Here is a 20882-nt window from a genome sequence, read left to right on the forward strand (position 1 = left end):
CTCAGTTTGGAAAAATAGGTCGGACCTATTTTTTTCACCTCGGGTTATGTACGCCTTCCCCAGCCACCCGCACCATCAGATACACAGCACATCCTCGTATCGCCTCCCCTACCCATGGAGTGAGTACCGGCCATCGAGAGCAGCTCACTACACCCTTGATGGCCGGCCAAAGCCAGTCATCGAGCGGAGTACATACACCCTCCACCGATGGCTGGTCAGTAGGTTCTACACTCTCAATGGCCGGTGGAGACCGGTGATTGATAGGAGTCCACACCTCCGTTGATGCCCGGTCTGTACCGGCCGTCAATAGTCACTCGCCACTCTCGATGACCGGTTTGTTCCGGTCATCGAGAAGAAGATGTACTCCTCGAGATGACCGGTTTGTTCCGGTCATCGAGAGGAGTATGTACTCCCCAAGATCCGGAACAAACCGGTCATTGAGAGAAAGATGTACTCCTCAAAACAACCGGAACGAACCGGTCATCTTGAGGAGTAGATTGATGACCGGTTCGTTCCGATCATCGAGGGAGTATGTACTCCTCCCAATGACCAGTTCATTCCGGCCATCAAGATGAGTATACACTCCTCCCGATGACCGGTTTGTTCCGGTCATCTTAAGGAGTAAATACTCCTCTCGATGACCGGAACGAACCGGTCATCTTGAGGAGTGTATACTCATCTTGGTGACCAAGAGGACAGCCCATCAAAAGGAGCCCTCAATAACCGAACGGACCTGCCATTGAGGGGAATACGTTCCCAATGGCCGGTGTGTACCGCTCTGGCTGGCCGGTCAGCACCGGTGACCGGGGAGTTGTTGATGAATCTGCGGTCCCATGGTACGCCTTTTGGAGCAGCTCGGATTTGGAGCTCGGGGAAACCGTGCAGGGAAAATAATCCTGACGAACCGGTATTTTTGGCGGCTGGGAATCCGAGGTGTGAATCCGCGGAAAGCTATGGTACAGGCCCTTCTGTCAGATTTCGCGAAATCCGACAGTACGACTGAATTGGTACAGGGTTGCGGCAGCGTCATGGTGCAGGCAAGGGCTTGTGCCCCACGTTTCGGGAGCAGCATCAACTGCACAGTTGTACTGTTGGATTTCGCGAAATCCGACAGTACGACTGAATTGGCACAGCGTCGCGGCAGCGTCATTGTGCAGGCAAGGGCTTGTGCCCCACGTTTCGGGAGCAGCATCAACTGCACAGTTGTATTGTTGGATTTCGCGAAATCCAACAGTACAACTGAATTGGTACTACTACAACTTTGTGGGAGCGTTATGGTGCAGGCAGGGGCTTGCCCTACGTTTTGGGTGCAAGTACATAGTCATACGACTGAGGGCCCAATTATAAACAGTTATCGAAGTTTTATTGTAATATATTCCAAACTTGATTCAAATCAAAATCTCTTAACTTTCTGTGGCAAATACAGGCCCAAATATGTTTCAAAAAAGCCTCAATAATTATGTACAATTATAAACCTGCGGGCCACACAACAGGAATTCCAAATTCCTGGCCAACACCGCCTGTTCCGCCCCCCCCCCGCCCGTGGAGCGTACATTTGGGCAGTTGAAGAACCGCTTCCGTATCCTCCTGAGGGCTGAGGCTGCACGGCCAATACGCGCGCGGTCAAACACTTTTGTGTGTACACCGTGGGGCGGTTGAGTCGCCCCAGAAACCATCAGTGGGGTGCCCCCGTGACCCAGCCATCAGGCGGCGACCCTGGGTCTACCCTAGGAACACCGCCCCACAGGCGCCCCCAAAGACAACCTCGGGACCGTCAGGGAGGTCCCAGGGGCCTCCCAAGTGGGTTGCCCCAAGGTCGCCGCACTCCAAAAGGGCGGCCTTGGGTTGCCACTCCGGTTCGGCCATGGGATGCCCCTGTCCCATGGTCGACCCGTTGGGGGTTGCATAAATGGCGATTTGAGGGGCGGCGAAATCGCGCGACAGGGTGGTACCCATGTCGACAAGCCTTGTCGGCTGCGCGGCTGCAAAGGGCCGGCCCAACGGTCGGCCATAATCCGTATAACCGACAGGCGAGCTGGACGACGGGACAGAACTGGGGAACAACAGGCCCCTGGCCAATGCCAGGGGGGGAATGCCCTTTGGAGTTGGGAAAAGGGGGGGGGGGGGCTCTGGGGATCGAGCGGCAGACAATGCTTGGGAGCAGCCATTGAACGTACACAACCTTCTCAATCGCCGAGGGGCCCTTTACCTCCAGGACTGGTACGATTGATTGACACTCAAACAGTTGTATGGCCAGAGGATCCCTTGAAATCTGGGGAACGTTGCGGATGATACTTGGGCGCCCGGTGAACACATCCCCTTGATGTGGACTTGACAGAACCAGATCAGAGATCTCCTGTGCACCCGAGGCAGAGATCTGTAATACACGGCATTACCAACGGTACAACTAAGTTCTACCGTTGGATTAGTGCGGTACAGTGTTGCATACATGTACTGTATGCCTGTAAATTGCTTCGATAACAAAAATTTGAAATTTTTTGACCCCAAATGACCTCCTCGAGGTCATTTGGGCTATTTTTGAATCTGTACATAAGAAAAATCCAGACAAAAAAAGTTTTGAATGAATTTGGATTTTTTTTGAATAAAATTCCAATAACTGTTTATAATTGGACCCTGAGTTGGTGCAGATTCACACTCAACACTGCAACAGTAAAACTTTTTGGTGCAGGCTGCCGGCAGGTATTGCAGCGTCTGAATGAAAAGCTGTGATACTTTTTTGCCAAATCCAGAGTAGTGACATTGGTATTCTCAGCTATGTACACCTGATCCCTTTCATGAGAGTAAATTTTTCACCTGTGCACCCCTGTCTCTGAGTTTCACCCTCATCAGCCTTGGTTTTGAAGTTTGCCTGACAAAATCAAAATTAATTTTTAAATCAAATCACCCTTGGTTTTTTTATCACCTTGCTACGTCCAGCAATATTGTCTTCAGCCCATCCAAAATGCCTCCCAGAACTCAGCCAGATAAAGGTCAAGACCTGGATGCCAGCGGATACGCGACTGACCAATCTCAACTCCGCCATTCAAAAAGGGCATCATTGGTGGTTGTGGAACCAAACATGGTTCCAACAGTGTCAGACTCCCGCGTCAGTTTAACCAAATCAGCCGAACAGCTGGCGGAACGTTCTTCAGAATCTGTGGTGTTAACGGCCCCATCCAAAGCTAAGGCCAAGCCCAAGAAAAAAAGGATCATTGAAGATGAGTCTTCTGCAACTGAAGCAACCCCTACAATCATCAGAAAAAAGAAGATAAAGCCAAAAAAATCAACCAAGAAGGCTGCTGTGCGTGTAAATCCCATTTCAATTGGTTAAAAGAGTGGGCAATTAACATTAAAGTTTTTGTAATTTTTTCATTGTTGTGATTAGGCGAATACAAATGGCGAAGACTATGACTACAGTCAGGATTTGGATGAATCTATTGAAATACAGCCTTGGGAAGCTAAGAAAAAAAAAGGAAAAAGAGTTTGATCATATCCTCAAATTCTAGGGCAAACCCTTTTGGAAAAAAGGCGACAAGGCAAACACTCAGATCAACTACAGATGCAAATGGTGTCAGACTCTTGTCAGCGTGCACCAGACATCCAATGCCAACTTGAAGGTCCATCGCGACGGTTCGACTCAGTCGGAAAACAAGAGTGTTGGCTGTGTCAACCAAGAGAAAGCGAAGGAAGCGAGTGCAAAATTACCACCCACAGTAGCCGAACGCAATATTGCCGAAGCTAACAGCGGGGGTGATCCTAAGCAAACCGTCATCAGCGGCTTTGCTCAAGTCAAGCCAACGTTTTTCAATTGGGTCCTCAACCAGTTGATTATGCTTTGGCAGATTTGCCAGGCGCTGCCATGGACACAAATTGAAGATCTGTACCTTTGAGCAACTTTTCAGTATGCAAACATTAAGGCCGTTCTTTATGCGCAAAGGTGGTCCGCCAATGAGTCCAAGAAACTCTACTCGATGCTCAAAAAGAATGTGTTTGATGAGTTAAATGTACGCAACTTCTGTTTTACTATCAATTAATTTTTTTTGATACTAATATTTTGCTTTGAAGAACCTTGACACAAAGTTCACCCTCATCCATGATGTGTGGACAACCAAGGGCAACCAATTTGCATTCATTGGTGCCGCTGTGGCTTACATCAATTCGGATTGGGAGTACACGGTCTGGCATTTAACTCTCAAAATGATTCCATGGAAGCATCATGGACATTTACTTGCACAACCAATTGCAAGCCTCCTCAATAAGAAGAAGCTCTTCTAAAAATTGTTGGCACAGACCACTGACTCTGGCTCAAACAACAACACAATGGCGAGTGAGATGTATAGTTTGATATACGACAACGAGCCACCAGAGACAGACAAATGGGATCCAATGACTATGCACGTGTGTTGCTTCTGTCACAAGATAGCATTGATTGTGAATGCTGGCCTGGCATCTTTATCAACAAAAACACTTCCCCCAGCAAAATCCAAGGAGTCGGTTCCTGGATTCTTCCCCGTTCTAGGGAGGCTTGTTGAGGAAGACGAGGACACAGTGGAGCTTGTAGGCGGGTCAGGGGTTCCCTCAGACCCAGTGGCTATGCCGGGTACAGTGGACAATGATTGTGATTCTCAGAGTGACTATGGTAACGCCAATGATGAGCTCTCTGATACCTCCGTGGCGCAAGCTCTGGCTCCAGATTCCAAAAGTGATCTAGACAATGAACCGGTCGCAGAAACATATGCCAACACTTCCAAGCTTCAAGGCCTCATGACAAAGCTGGATACTGTGATTAAACAAATCACCCGATCTGCTGCTCAGCAAGAAAGTTTTAATCGCATGGCCAACAAGTTGGGTGTAAAAGTTGCATCATTGATTGCGGGCTACGGTATCTGCTGGAATGTAAAATATGAAAGCCACCGGAAAGCAATTGAAGCCCAAGATGTAATTGACAAACTTCTCAAGGAAGATCAAGCGCAGGACAAGACCGGGGTATTCAAAAAATTTCGTTTTGCACCTCAAGATTGGTTTTGGATTGATAAGTTAAACCAGGAACTTGAGGTGGGTTTTTTTTGGCTACATGTTCTAATTAATCAGATTGTTACTGACCATACCAACATTGTCAGGTTTTTGTTAAACTCACCTCTCAAATGGAAGGGAATCAGCCCACCGGCGCGCGCGTAATCCCCAAATATCTAGAACTCAAGGAGCAGCTATCTGGGAAGCTGGATCAATCAGAAGAAACGGACTCGTTGTATCCAATGTACTATGCCATGCTTAAGCGGGTTGAGAAGTACCTGGCAGAGGCAATGGAGTGTGAGACACTGGTCCTTGCCACTATTATGCATCCATTCTTTCAGATGCATATTTTTGAGCTTGTTTTTGGAGCCAAAAGCAAAGAGGTCAAGGTGTGCTTTGAAATACTCAACCGTCGGTTCTTGGACTTTAAGCAAAAACCGGTCGTTGGCGCAGCATTGGCCAACCCATCCGAGATCACAGTCCTAGACCAACCACCAGCATCGGGTTCAGATTCACTCATGTCCCGGCTTGCGTCCCGCCTGACTCAGCAAGCAACTCCGCAGGAAAATGAAATTGAATCGTTCCTCAAAGCTGAACTTGCCTTCACCAGCAAGACCATTGAGAATAAATTGACTCCATTGAAGTGGTGGAGGGACCACTGCACCGCTTATCCAACACTCTCTCAGATGGCACGCGCTTACCTTGGTGTATCTGGCAGTTTGTGTGCAGTCAAAAGACTCTTCTCAGCTGTCTACAGCAGTAGGCGTGGGGGATTGAAACCATCAACTATGACTCGTTGTGTCAGCAGTATGATGTGGTTAAGGGAGCAGGTTCCTCTCACCGGGGATTTTGAGGAGGCTGGCAAAGCTTTGAAGTCTTTAGTGCCGGTGCCAAAGAATAAAGCGGCAGAATGACCTTGCCTCCTTTTTATACAAATAGCTCGTTACCATATTGTAACTTTTTTTTTGATGATGAAATCAATAATGTATCAATGAAAGAATAAAAAACAGTAAAGAAAAACCTAACGGTAATGGGAAACCGTTACCAGTAACGGTGTGAATAACGCAAAAAAAATTGTTACATTATTGCTACGTTACCGTTACTGGTAATGTAGCTACCCAGTGTTGTACCTAGACCACACTGTGGTGGGCCACCCAAACCTCCGGCTCCTCAACCCCCTTTGTCACCAGCTCCATTCAATGATGATGCCAGCTTGACGAGTACCTCTATGTGGATCCGAGCTGTCCAAAAATCCAGGAGAATCTTGATGGGCTTGGGATCAACCACTACAGCAGATTATCCCTCATGAAAACCAAAGAGCTTGAAAAAGCGGGTCTTAAAGTTGCAGATGCCCAAGCGCTCATCTCTAACCTTAAGGGGTATGAACACCACTTGAAGAAACAATGTGGTCATTCCGAGTGACCGTATATAGCCTTATCTATCCCTTCTAGCACATGCTTGTCAAGTTGTATTCTTTTATCATCTCGCCACTTGCTCCTCTACTACCACCTGTTTTTATTGTTGTCTCAATGTCTTCTACTCCCACCTGTAATCTTTTCTCATCTCGCCACTTGCTATGTCTTCTACTCTCACCTCTCCTGTTCTCTACTTCTACACGCATACAAATAAGACTTCATTCTGTGTGATATTATCTTGTCTCATTCAAATATAAGTACAAAGTTTATATAAGGGCTTTCTCTAAAGTTAACATCAAGGGCAAAAAAAGCTACTTGGATAGTATAGGCTTGAAGAGCGCTGAGGTCTCCAAAACAGGAAAATGCTATCAGGCACAGAGCAAAATAAATTGGCAATGATTTCCTGGCACTTTTGGTAAAAATTTATGATGATACAAAAAAAGGAAATACAACAACATTGAGAAAACAAAAAATGTGGATAAGTTCAGTTGACAACGGCATAGCCAGATGCTTGGAAGAGTTTCTGGGTGATATCCAAAGTAAAAACTAGAGGAATGAAGCCATCAATATCTGAATGCACCAGTTCCCTCAACGTCTGGTAATCTGTTGAGGGAACTGGAGCATTGGAAGAACAATTGGGTTCCGGGCCGCTGTTCTCCAAACGTTTTGGAAGAGCGTTGAGGGGACCCTTGCGTCCAGTCAACATTAAGCTAGAAAATTAGCTTAAGGGCATGAAAGCACCTTTTGCTGTTTGTTTTTGGGCTTTTCACAATGCCCCATAAAGTCTCTGATAAGTTTCTTTTTTTTTGTTAAAAAAGTACTTGAACAAAAACTCAAATTGATAAGTGTGAGGTTCATAGTGGAATCTCATAGGAAGATGGTACATATGTTGAGAAACCCGGCTCCCAACAAGAATGATTGCTGATTGCTTATCAGGTTAAGCATCAGTCTTGGGTGATCAGCCTCGCCCTCAGGGTGCCAGGTTTGACTCTTGAGTTGTGCAAAACCCTTTTGGCCCGGGCGACTTACTGGGCAACTTTTGATCAACGTTGCCTGGCCAGAGTGGCAGGGTCAAACACACGTCCTCCCCACCAAAACCACCAAAACAAATTGTTGGTTAAGAATGCGCCAACCGTGTGACAACGTCACCCTGCAAGCAAGAGCACAACGTTTGAGTAAACCCCAGGTCCTCCGATGACCTAACGTTGGGCTACTCCTGTGGTGTAGTCAATACTGATACAGTGATCCCATGTTCTTTGGCCAAGCTGCGTAAATTGATGGCTTATCAGTAACAAGCTCTTTGATAAACTTCAAGTCCTCATCATTCAAATCCAACGGACGCCCTCTCTGGAGATAAGTGCTGGGGTTGCAAACAACGTCACAGGTCCTCTTGTACAAGCTGGACCATTGGTAAAGTGAATCACGGCTGATTGAAGCCCCCAGAATTTTTTTGATCTTGGCTAAATGCTTCCCCTCGATGGTGTGACTGACAGCCGCATGTTTAAGGTCTGGTGAATATTTCCAAAAACCCATGATCAACGATGCATCTATTACGCTACAGTTAGCGTGTAATACCCTAAATTAGCGGTTTTTTAACGCCGCTACCCTAAAATAAATTGTAGTGTTGGTGGTATTACAGTTACAGCTAACTTTTAATTCAGAAAAAAAAACGTAGATTTTAATTGCTAGAAAGTAGTGGTTTTTAGCGTCTGATTGCTATGCTTCAGCTATATTTAGCAACTCTGTGCTAATATAGCAATATATTAGTGTTCCTTATTGCTACACTAACTTAACAAATAATTAGCGGTAATATTGAATAATTAGCGGTAATATTGAATAATTAGCTGTAATATTGAATAATTAGCGGTATTTATCTCATCTGGGAAAAAACCAGACCTCTAGCTCCAGAATCTATAAGCTATTGATGTGCTAATTACTGCGCTAATTTGTGCTAGTTTGAATATTGAGCGTTTATCCCGCTAAACTGGCATGTAGCAATGTTTTAGTGGGTGTAGCGGCTTTGGTGCTAAAATACAGCTATTTTTAGCGTTGGCGCCTTCAAAAAGCTAAACTACATGGCACAGGGAAATAGTGTAGCGAGGGTGTCGCTACGCTACGCGCTATATGTAGCGCTGGACCGTTACCGCTTTTTCTAACTGCCCAGATTATTAACGGCAAGCGCTACGCTACTTTTTTAGCGGGGCTAATTACATATAGCGTAATAGATGTATCGTTGCCATGATCGATATGGAGTTTCTTGAGCGTTACAACGATTGAAAAGGGATAGGTTGATGCTCATCACTGGCTGGGCCAATGGGATATAGCAGGGGGGGGGGGGGGGGGACTGGCCATTCCCTGCTGATCTTTGGTGGGTGAGAAAAATTTTTGGGGAGGGGGGAAGGCAAAAAAGATGAAAAAAATGGGGGAAGCAGCAAGCTTTTCTGATATAGCTGTACATACAATGTGTCAAGAATTTACATACAACCTAGAAAGCATGCAGATTTGTTGGTCCACAGGATCTACAAGAAACGCAGCCTTGTGAATCCTTGTGCAGATCCATTTCTTGAGAAGTCACTTTTCAAAAATTTATTAAAATACATCAATTAGAGATTTCCCGTGGGTACCCCTGGGCGGGTACCCGCCCACGGGTGCCGTGTGGGGGTCTGTGTATCTGAATTTGGGAGAAAAAGGAGTGACCCGCTCATGTACCCGCCAAGTGCGTTCACCAAGGGTCCAGGGATTATAACCTGTCTTGATGTATGGTCTGTGCCAGATGTGCTCTTGGTGTCCAGCACATACTGGACACCAAGAGGGCATACACTCTTGATGTCCAGCACAGACCAGACATTGAGAGGGTGTATTTATGCCCTCTCAATGTCCGGTATGTGCTGGTAGGCATGGCAATTGGGTGGGCCCGCCAGCGGGCGGCCCAAACCCGGCCAGGTTTGGGTTGCCTTTTTGGGGAAATTTGTGAAGTCGACCCAACCCAACAGACCCGTGACCAGAGCCGGGTGGGCTTGGGTAGCCCGACGGGCGCCCCTGGGCAGAGGTTGCCAGAACCCTCTTCATGATCCCTATGACCTCTGTTGCTTCCGAGTCCGCTTTTTCCACTGGCGGACAGGTTCTTGAGGATTCTCGGATGTGCCTTAGCAAGGAATCAGTCAAAGCACCAATTTGCACTCAAGACTGGATGAACGCAACTTGTGCCAGCAAACTAGCAGCCACAAAGTGATTTATGTTTTTATTTCTCTGTTTCTCTTTCTATGTAAAGTGTAGGGGGCATCTTGGAGCCCCCTATGCCCCCCAGAAATCTGAAATGTGACTACGTAATTTGGCCTCATGAGCTGAGGCCCGCGGGTAGCCCGCGGGCCAAATGGGTATGGAAGCCCGCAGGCTGCCGTTAGCCAAACGGGTTTGGGGCGGGTAGCATTTTGAGTAAAATTGACCTGGCCCAACCCACCCATTTATTTTGGGGCCCGAACCCGCCTGATTGCCATGCCTATGTGCTGGACACCAAGAGGGCATACACTCTTGATGTCCGGCACAGAGCGGACATTGGGAGGGTATACACACACTCTCTCCATGTCTGGCACAGACCAGACATCGGGAGGGTATACGCACACACTCTCCATGTACGGCACAGACCGGACATCAAGAATTCACACACATACATACCCTCTTGATATCCGGCCCAGACCGGGCATCAAGAGGGTATATACACCCTTGATGACGGTCTATGCCAGCTTTGAGGGTGTTGTAAACTCTTGATGACCGGCACAGACCAGACATTGGGAGGGTATACACACACCCTCTCAATGTCCGGTCTGTGCGGGTCATCAAGACTGTATCCCCTCTTGGTGTCCAGCACAGACCGGACATCGAGAGGGTATACATACACCCTCTCAATACCTGGTCCAGGTTGGGCATTGGGAGGGTATATACACCCTTGATGACCAGTCTGTGCTGGTCATCAAGAGTTTACACCACCCTTGAAGCCGGCATAGACCGGCTAGGGTTGAATTGTAGGCAGTACCCGTGATAACCGCCATGGGTACTGCCGGTACCCGCCCTACGGGTACCGGGTACAAGTCCGGGTATCTAAATATGCCCAAAATGACCGCAGGTACCCGTACCCGCCGCGGGTACCCGTACCCGCCGCGGGTACCCGGGTCCAATCAGCAATCTCTGACATCAATGGTGATAAAAAAGTTCTGAGGAGACAGAATTGTAGAGGAGATGTCAAAGGGTCAGAAAGCTGTGGCTCAGACCTTTGGAGCTGGGGCTGGAGCTATTAAAAAGCTAAAAAAACACCACAGCCATTTGGTACTTGCTGCTCCCCTATAAATGATTGAATTTCATGATTTTGAACTTGGATTTGGCTTGCACATCATATGACAAGGACCGTGCGCAGTCATACTACTTCTTGTTGTCAAGTTTCAAATGTGAAGGGGTGAGAGTACAGCAATAAAAAAATGCTGAAAAATCAAGAAGATGGTAAGCTGTCAGATAAGCAAAAAAAGAAAAAAATCTGATGAGTGGCATAGAAACCAGGAGAGAAAGAGTGGCCTCTATATCATGCTTGGCTCTCGCGAGCTTTGTGTTTTAGTTCATAAGCCTCTCTGGTGAGACTGGGCTCCCGCCCAGACCCGCTCACCACGAGTGGCTTAGTTAAGCTCGAGTGTGATGGTGGTCTGCCCCCGCAAGCAATCTAATGCCTGTGACATATTTGCAAAATTTACAAGTGATTTCAACCTGATTGATGGATTGTTTTTAAAAAATTTAAACTTCTGAAATTTGGAGAGGTTGGGGGTCATCTGAGGGGTTTTATGGTCTTTCCAGCCATTTGGCTGGTACTGCTCAGTGCTCACGCGAGAACCTCGAAGTCCCTCCCTGGCGGGGTGCTCGCACCCCGCGAGCACGGGAGGGACTTGTGTTACATTCGGGAGTCTCCAGCATCCCGAACTTCCGGCTAACTGATCCCTCAGCCAACCAAATCGCTCTGCCGCCAAATCTCCTCGGGCGACGACTCATGAGGCCTGAACAGAATCCGTTGGGTTACTGAAGCAAAATTCCAAGCTCGAGCGGTCAAGATGCCTCGCGATGAGGAGGATGCTATCCTTTCACTCGGTGGATTCGCCCTCGAAGGCCTTTTGACCGATTTGGATGCCGATGCTGTTTCAGGTCTACGTGCTCAACTCGGTTTAAGCTCAGCGAATATAGGTTACGGACGAGAGGATTTATACAATGGCAAATTTGCTGACGACGATGCGGGTATACCTTCTGACTACAGAGAAAGCATATCACAAGACGGACGTGGCGGCCTCCAGAGTGGCTCTTCTATGCGGAAGGATTGGGAAGATGAAGTTGACAAAGAATTTCAAGAGGAACTGGACAGACGACCTTCAACGATCGGCAAAGTGCGTGGCGAAATGGATGATTACGACGATGATGACGATGACGACGAAAGCCTTGCAGCTGATAGCCCACAGGCGTTCAGGCCGAAAAAACATTCGCAGCAACTACAGCTTTCTCATCGCTACTCATCATCCGGCTCTACCCCATCTTCTGCCTTCCAGATCCCAAGTTCACCAACAGTAATCGGAATCGAAAAGAATCAACCTGAACCTGCTAGCGTACATGACCTCTTCCCAACTTTTGTCGAAGGTGGTATACTTCAATTCACCGACTTGTTCGCTACAGTACCCAGAAAACGTCAAAAAATTAGCGGTGGTTATGTGGATGTAAACTTCCCCGAAAACTTGCCCCTTGCCGTGTCCACTTCGCACCTCTTACGAGACCCCATCATCAATGTGAACCAACGAACGACTGATTACAACAAGCTACCTGGTATGCTAGAAGAGGCATACCGTGAACTAATTGCAACATCGCCTCCAATCAAACAAGAGTCAAATATGCGTCCAAACGTAGTTTCAAGACCACCAGTAGTAGAGAAGTCCCTTGCACAACTTCTAGCTCAGCAGGCGGCCAAATGCTCGACACCCTGGAAAATTCCGCATGACGATCGCGGATGGCAAGCTCTTTCAATGCAAGATTGGGAAAATGATATTATTTGGAAACCGCAACCATCACCCGATTCTCTTTCTCAACCTATTGATACACTAACACGACTATCACGACCACGCAACCCAGAAGTTGAGGAGGGTGATTGGCTCAATTGCATAATCTATGATGCTAAAACCCGCCCTTGGAAGGATTTTACCACTCTGCATATCGTTGAAGAAGATGCTAGATCGTTGTCCAACAACAACGCGCAAGGTGCCGAAATTGAGAAAGAGGTGGTGAAGAGCAAGGGGCCTATCGCCCGAACGACTTCAAGCACATGGAATCGAGATAGCAAGCAGCAAACATTAGATCCATTCAACTTATCAAATGATCGATTTTACGAAGTGTCTAAGGAGCATCGTCGACGTGTCAGACAGACGTTTGGCAATTTGGAAGTCCAACATTCTTACCCGGCTATGAAATTACAGCTTCCATTGGTAGGCGCCCACTCAATCCCCTCATTCCTGGGTGATCCACAGCTTAAGATTTCAATTTACATGTCCTTTTTTGTCATCTCGTACATTATATGTAGTACAAAACACGTCTTACAAAACACGAGGCTAGATCTTTCCACAGACCAGCCCTTCAGTTTCCTGTCAACGTCCCTATTAAGTTCTCGAAAGTTAAGGTCGCCAAGAAGAAAAAAGACAAAGCGGGTCGCAAGATTAGAAACACGGCTCCAGCAGCTGAACTCCTAAAAAACACAACCGACTTGACGTTAAAAGATACTGGCCCCTTTATGCTGTTTGAGTATTCTGTTCGTATGCATCAACATGTCATCGCTCTTTCTTGCGCCCGTTCATGTTGTTTATTTATTCTCTCCGCATGATGACTTTGAGCACTTTTAGGAAGAAGCTCCACCAGTGATTTCTAACATCGGCATGGGTAGTATTTTGGTGAATTACTATCGAAAGCAGAGTGAGCTGGATGATCATATACCAAACGTATGTGCTCCCAATAACTTCGTCAGATCAATTTTCTTTGATTCACTCTGAAGATAATGTTGCCCTTAGGATGATATCGGGGAACCTTTCGTGTTAGATGTAGCCGATGAGTCGCCCTTTATGAAGTTCGGAAGCATTCGACCGGGCGAAACCGTACCCACTCTGTACAACAACCTCGTTCGTGCACCTCTCTTCAAACATAAACCCAGCACAAATGAATTTTTGGTCATCAGGTGCGTGTTTTGCCTTACTTCTCACGCCCCGATAGTGAGAAAATTTATTTATCCGGCATTGATTAATCTAATATGCAACGAGTTAGAAATACGACAGAAACTGAGACGAACTACTACATCCGACCAATAGACCATCTGTATGTGATCGGTCAAACATACCCTGTCGTCGAAGTCCCCGGGCCTCACTCTCGTAAAACCACAACCCAATTGAAACATCGGCTGCAGACGATCGCTTTCAAATTATGCTCTAAGTCGGAGGATGGTCGAATCAGGATTGGTAAAGTGATGAAGTATTTTAATGACCAAAACGAGATGCAAATGCGCCAGCGTCTAAAAGTAAGCGGCTAACTTCAGTCTGTCGGTTCCATCGATTAGATGACTTGATCAAAACCTGACGGGAAAATGTGGTCTTGAATCTAGGAATTTATGGAGTACACCAGAAAAGGCCACAATCAAGGTTTTTGGACGATTCGACCTGGTTTGAAAGTGCCGGACAAAGAAGAGATATTTAAATTGGTGACTCCAGAGGGAGTCTGCTTAGCTGAAAGTATGCAAGTGGGTCAGCGGCAGCTACTGGACGCAGGGTATGGAAAAGATGCCGATATTGAAGGCGATGGAGATGACCAGAGTAAATTGGATATCGAGCAACAGTTAGCGCCTTGGAGTACCACGAAGAATTTTCTTGCGGCTACTAGCAATAAAGCAATGCTCAGGCTATATGGAGAAGGTGATCCCTCCGGAAGAGGGGAGGCTTTCAGCTTTATCCGGGTGTCGATGAAAGAAATGTTTCTCCGGGACGGCGAGACTCTGGAAGAGCGACAAGGTATGTGTGATTTACGCATCGCTTACCCCAATCGCTACTCCAGACAGAATGACACTAACTGAACATTTCCTAGCTGAACTTGCATCTCGACCTAAAAGCTCGCACCGTTTGCATGTTGGTGAACAGCAAGATGTGTACAAACAAGAAATCGAGCGAATCTGGCAAGCTCAACGACATGCATTGAGTAATCCGAATCCACCGCAATTGACCCATGAAGACGAGATACGAGCGCGCGGAGGTCGTGGTGGGGTTGGTAATACACCTGCGATGGCCGCTGACACACCCTTGCCACATCCGTCCGCTGTCGGGGGTACTCCTGGTGACTGGAATGCATCTCGTCGCTCGCGATCGCCTTCTACATTCAGTCGACAGTCATCACCAGAAAGAGACGATGGAATGAGTGTTGGAAGTCGTAATCACGTAGTTGGAGCTAATAAGGCATTGAAAATTAGGAGACTGGTCCGTAAATTGACCACTTTTCCAATACCAGAAAGTACTGAACGGGCCTGGTCGTTCTGGGAAACTCTTATTGCAGATCGATGGGAAATGGCAAACAGAAGTAGTTCGAGATCCCACAGTTGTGAATGCATACCTCCGGCAGAGAAGACTGATTGATGAACAAGAATCATCTGCTGAGGCACTCATGCCTAGTGATGACCCAGAAAAAAATAGGCTAGCCAAACGGAGGTTAGCGATACTACAATGACTCAACAACTTTCCTGTGGGGACGCTAGCAGTAGTTTAACTTTGGTTGCTATCTTTGGTGTGATGAATAGAATCGAAGAGGCATTGGCCAAACTAAAACGAAACCAGGAACGGCGTCTTGCAAGGAAAAATGCCAAAGAAAATGCAGCGCTTTTTGCGAAACCTGGTTCTAACAGCAAAATAGATGCTGCTTTATCGACTCCCGTTTCTGGAAGCAACCCTGTCGTAAGTTTCCCATGCATTGATTCTGCGGAGCTCTCATGGGTTGCTGACTGACCTAATTTTCTTGGTCTTCTTTCACGACACATTTTCCATCGCGGTGGGCTTTCAAAACAGCGTAAATGTGGAAACTGTGGTCAGGTTGGACACATGAAAACTAACCGCAAATGTCCTCGGTGGGCGGAATTCAACTCTGCTGCTGCTGGTGTATTTGGAGCTGTCCCAGTGTCTACCCTTGGCAACTACACTGCCCAAGGTGGCTCAGCGGCCGCTGGGACCAGTGAGCACGGCGGATCGGTAGCTGGAACTCCCAATCCCGCTTCGTATCATGCTATGGAGGACTAGAAGATTCACTCGATAGATCTCCCCTATTTCACTGGTCGGACAAGCACGCAAGACTGATGATTCGAAAAAAAACTCCCAAATCTACTGCACGTTTGATCGTTTTTTTTTTTTTTTGACTTTGAACCCCTTTGTCAATTATTACGATTAATTTTTCGTGATTATTTATTAATGTTCAAGAACCTTTATGTTTGTTAGTTTAGTGTAACAAAAGTCTACCCTCACATATCCCCCACACTCACAAAATGAAAAAAGGGAAATGATTTCAACCTAGGATGATGGAAAGAGCATGCTCTCTCCACCCCATCAATCAAATGGGTTATCAGCTATGTATTACACCTGCTCAGACCCCCAACTGTGACTTTTCTTCACAAATGCTTCGGAGGACCTAGGTACATGTTTATTTCAGTTTGCCAAGATGTATTATTGCACCAGGGCTTATTGATTGTGAAGAAAGCTCAAGCCAAGAGAAAATGGCACGGTAAGGTGCATGTGATAGGACCCAGGAAACCCCTTATAAATGACTGTAACCTAAAATCCAGAATTTTGACAAAAGTCATACATTTTTTGACCTCATTCATACATATTTTGTGCGTATGCTTTGAGGATTTCCCAAATTTTCATACATTTTCCATGCCTACCATTCCTGCCGAGGGGGGGGGGGTGCAAAAAAAAAACCCTGGGGTGCGCTGCCAAGGTGGGGCACTGGGGTACCAAAAATAAGCCAAGCTGTGCTGCTGAGGGGGGGAGGGCTACGGGTTTTTCTGGTGCACTCTCAGGAATTTCATACATCTTAGTTACTACCCTCTTGTACCCAGGAAAAATTTCACACACTTGAAGTGCTTACCATTGAGGCCAAAAAAGCCCATTCATACCATTTTTGTGCCTACCATTTTGGGTTTTTGCCAAAAAATTCATACATTTTCGTTACGGTCATTTACAGGGGGTTTCCTGGGTCCTCATGTGATTTTCCGACCTCGCGTCAATGCCCTGCTCAACACCTTGACCTGGCGGGACAAGTAAATTCTGTGTGTGTGTTTTCATTTCAACTGGGACAAGTATGCATGTATTTAAAAAGATATATAAATCTTTTCTTTTGCAAAAGTAAGGGGATAGGGAAGTTCGTAGTGGAGGGAGTGTCAAGTTTCGAACGGCCGGTTGCGATAGCAATATTTCCATGAGCTGAGTCCTGGCTCAGGTCTGTTGCCCATCCTCCGTTCGACTGGTGTGAGCTAGTTAAGGATGTATGTACGATCGACGGCGACAAAGTGCGCCGGGCCCGGTGGTCGTTGCGCTGGCCGTTGTCAAGCTTTCATGTTTATTCTTGGCTCGTTTCAAGATGCAGTCCAGTCAACCGAGGAACAAGAATAAAGCATGGTGATCCACTCTTTTTTTCTCTTTCGCTCATCTCAACAGCCCAACACACGGAGGTGTCCTGCCCAGCCGTGACGAGCTCGAACGCTCCTTGTCTGCCAAATGGGCCTCGGGATCTATGTTTTACTTGAGGAGATGTTTGAAAGGCGGAGCAACTGAGGCAAGACACTCCCTTGCACACTTGCAATTTGCCTTTAGAACAAGCAGTGGCTACCGAACAACATAAATAGGCAAACCCTTTGGCCTCATTCCGAAATCATCGTATCCAAGTGCTGTATTAACTGCACGGAGTCAATCATCCTCACCTGTTCCCCAGGTATTCTACTCGGTCAGGCCGCTCAATCGGCCTTTCTTCCAAATCCCATCCGTCGCGCACATCTCAGACACTCACAATAGACTTAAACGGCTTACTGCCTCCCACTGTCACCTTTAGCTGTGACCAACCTGAAGCCTGATAGCATGAAATTACGTGTGGCTTTACTTTTGATTGTAAACATCCTGCCATCCTTTTCAACAGCTCTGCCGCAGCATGACTCGCGCAACACCTACCTTCAAAGGAGGCAGGGGACCACTTCCTCACCTCCGTCTCCGATGCCATTGCCTAAACCAAAGCCAGGTGATACTAGTCTGGCATCATCTAAACCCCCAGCAGCCGACCACGGAGGCTCATCGCATGGAAAGGATGATCTCCTAGGCACAGAAGCACCGGACCCCCACGTTGGCAAAAATGCATCATCACTTGGGCCAGGATTGCCGAAAAAGCCAGATCCCCTCACGGGCTTAGGTCCAGAGAGTAATCCTGGTTCTAATCATGGAGTCACATGGGATGGGCCGGGGGTCGTTCCCTCGACCAGGCCCGGTGACCTCCCCTCACCCTCGCCCTCGACCAGGCCCGGTGACCTCCCCTCACCCTCGCCCTCGACCAGGCCCGGTGACCTCCCCTCACCCTCGACCAGGCCTGGTGACCTGCCCTCGCCCAGGCCCGATGGCAGTAATGGAGGGGATCAAAACGGGACACCAGGAGGCCCTACGGACGATACAAACCAAGGCGGCGGAGACGCCCTGAATAAAACATCCAGCGCAAGTCTTCAATTACTGCAAAAAATATTGAACCACACCCTGTCTACTTTGCCTGGACTCGAGAAACTATCAGATCAGGTCGAGAAAATGATGGCAGGACAGCTAGAAGATGCTATGGAAAAGGCACAAGACACCCCAGGTGATTTGAAATGCTTCATGATTTCTATCATTTAGAAAGCCCACTTGAGGCCTGGGTGTGACTTGAGCTGCTGATTTGATTGAAACGAGAAATTGATGAATTTGTATCCCTTTTCTTCTAGATTCCCCGGGTAGTCGAACAGATGTACAACAAGGTATCCAAGGTTCCTTCAATGCCACAGCAAACAAGACTGTGAGCATAACAGCTCCAGTCGAAATGAACGGGACCGATTCTCAAGGGAAAGCATGTGAAAGTGAGCAGATATATTCCATATGATGAGGCGGTCCGGGTAGTTGTAACAAACAGCCATTTCTGATTAGTAATTTGATGTGCTCTTTTTGCAGCTTATGGATACGTCACTTTATCTGCCACCACGTTGACGACGCTCTCTGGGCTCTTCCAGAGCTTGGTTAAGCTGGAAAAGACAGTCAGCAAAGATGGAAGTAAAAAATCACTGACCATCCTCCAACAAGCTCGAGCACAAGTGTCCTTCACGATGTTTTCGGTAATCAAGTTGACTGCCCAACCAGCCGTGACAAACTGTCATGTTCCACCCTCTCAAACAACCTTCAGCACTCAGATTCAAGCCAACGTGTCCATGTGTGCAGAAATGCTCACCAAAGTTGAACGTGACCTAAAATCAGGCAAAACGGCCGCTTCCAAATCTACTAATGTTGGTATTGACGCAAGCTTAGGCGCCAACGCGACGTTGAGTACGAAGACAGGTGATATAGGCAGTTCCCCTGGGGAATTAGCCGGAGGGGGATCTGGCGGTGCTGATAAAGATGCTGGCGCTTCGGGAGACAATATCAGTCTACTTGGGGATAAGACTAAGAGTCCAGATGGATCTCCTCCATCCTCCAACGACACAACGGATTCCACTCCAAACCCTACGAAGTTATCTCCAGATTCAGCTTCGCCGGAGGCTGCTACTAGCCTTCGTGGTGGTGACTTGGGAGGTTCCTCACCGAAAACTGATGAATCTACAAAGGCAGATGCATCATCTGGTGGTGATGTATCATCTGGTGGCGATGCATCGTCTGGTGGTGATGCATCGTCTGGTGGCGATGCATCATCTGGTGGTGAGGCCAATGGATCAAGTTCTTTCAAGATAGATCAATTTGCGGAAGTGAAGGTACGTGAACCGCCTTCTTCTCTTCCGGAATTGTGTAAAAGTTCAAATTAGAGGAGCCATGATCAAGTTGACCGGCTGTGTTTTGCGTTTTCCGTTTAATTCTCTTTCAGGCAAGCTTTGCAGCTGTCGTACAAGTCACAACTGGACTGGTGACCTCTAAACCTTCCCAAGGAAAGCAGGGGGTCCACATTGGTGCAACAATAGACGCCCAGGTCAACGTCAATATCAAGTCCCGAGTTTCAGTTAGAAGTTCAACTATTGACAGTTTCTTGGATAGCGTCAACGGCGGTAGTGGTGGTCAAGAGCACAATTCTTTACAAAATCCAGACATCCAAAAACAAGATGGAATGGGAATTCTCCAAAACTTTGGAGGAAACATATTCGGAAGCATCACCTCGGGCATTTCGGGCTCCACTGGTGGTGGGTCATTCGATGGCAGTGGCGGTGACAATTCATCCGTCATGGACACCCCTGGCTCTACTGGGGGAAGCTCCGGAGGTTCTAATTCAACCGGTTCAAGCTCCTATCCTGGGAGCTCAGGTAAAACAGATGGCAGTGGTTCTGGCGGCGGAATTTCCGAAGGTACTGAGTCAACCGATCCAAGTTCATATCCCGGGGGCTCAGGTACAACAGGTGGGTCTGGTTCTAGCGGGGGAGGCTCCGGAGGTCCCGATTCAAGTGGTTCAAGTTCATATCCCGGAAGCTCAGGCTCAACAGGTGGCAGTGGTTCTGGCGGGGGAAGCTCCGGAGGTCCTGATTCAACCGGTGGAAGTTCCTATCCCGGAAGCTCAGGCTCAACAGGTGGCAGTGGTTCTGGCGGGGGAAGCTCCGGAGGTCCTGATTCAACCGGTGGAAGTTCCTATCCCGGAAGCTCAGGCTCAACAGGTGGCAGTGGTTCTGGCGGGGGAAGCTCCGGAGGTCCTGATTCAACCGGCGGAAGTTCCTATCCCGGAAGCTCAGGCTCAACAGGTGGTACTGGTTCTGGTCCCGATTCAAGTGGTTCAAGTTCCTATCCCGGAAGCTCAAACGGGAAAAACGGCACGATGGTCGATGCTGATGGTAGCGGACCTGGTGGCTCTGGAGGGGGTGGTGGGGGTTCAGATTTTGGGGGGAGTGGGAGTGGATCATCGGGCGATACTGGAGGCACTGGCTCCGGCTCCGGTTCCGGCGGAATGTCGGGAAGTAGCAGTAGTGGCCAATGTACTTGCAAGGCCGACTCGTCCACTCATCTCCGTATTAGGAGCCTCGAGGCTCAGCTAGCACAAGTTCATAGAGTCATGCACAAAAGAGGTTTAACCGAACTTTGAAACAAAAAATGCAAATCGTTCAAGTTGACCTTTCAGCTTGACTCAAAATGCTTCCATCCTTCGACTCTTGTAGTGCGTACTGTTGAATCT

General features: G+C 47.7%; 2 protein-coding genes across 2 annotated transcripts; both read left to right on the forward strand.

Annotated features, from left to right (window-relative positions):
* Positions 1–11518: 11518 nt before the first annotated feature.
* PtA15_3A659 (uncharacterized protein) lies at positions 11519–15760 on the forward strand (the record flags this gene model as incomplete). The annotated part of the gene is made up of 11 exons (XM_053167648.1): positions 11519–11845; positions 12005–12928; positions 13024–13248; positions 13340–13435; positions 13505–13668; positions 13755–14004; positions 14089–14491; positions 14565–14950; positions 15027–15178; positions 15268–15421; positions 15533–15760. 11 exons carry the CDS (start codon positions 11519–11521, stop codon positions 15758–15760), a joined length of 3309 nt encoding a protein of 1102 aa, XP_053018845.1.
* A 1962-nt stretch (positions 15761–17722) lies between these two features.
* Positions 17723–20792, forward strand: PtA15_3A660 (uncharacterized protein; the record flags this gene model as incomplete). The annotated part of the gene is made up of 4 exons (XM_053167650.1): positions 17723–18350; positions 18472–18603; positions 18695–19485; positions 19596–20792. The coding sequence occupies 4 exons, from the start codon at positions 17723–17725 to the stop codon at positions 20790–20792; spliced, it is 2748 nt and encodes a 915-aa protein (XP_053018846.1).
* Positions 20793–20882: the final 90 nt, after the last annotated feature.

This window comes from Puccinia triticina, chromosome 3A, assembly GCF_026914185.1.
Source record: "Puccinia triticina chromosome 3A, complete sequence".
Lineage (NCBI taxonomy): Eukaryota > Fungi > Basidiomycota > Pucciniomycetes > Pucciniales > Pucciniaceae > Puccinia > Puccinia triticina.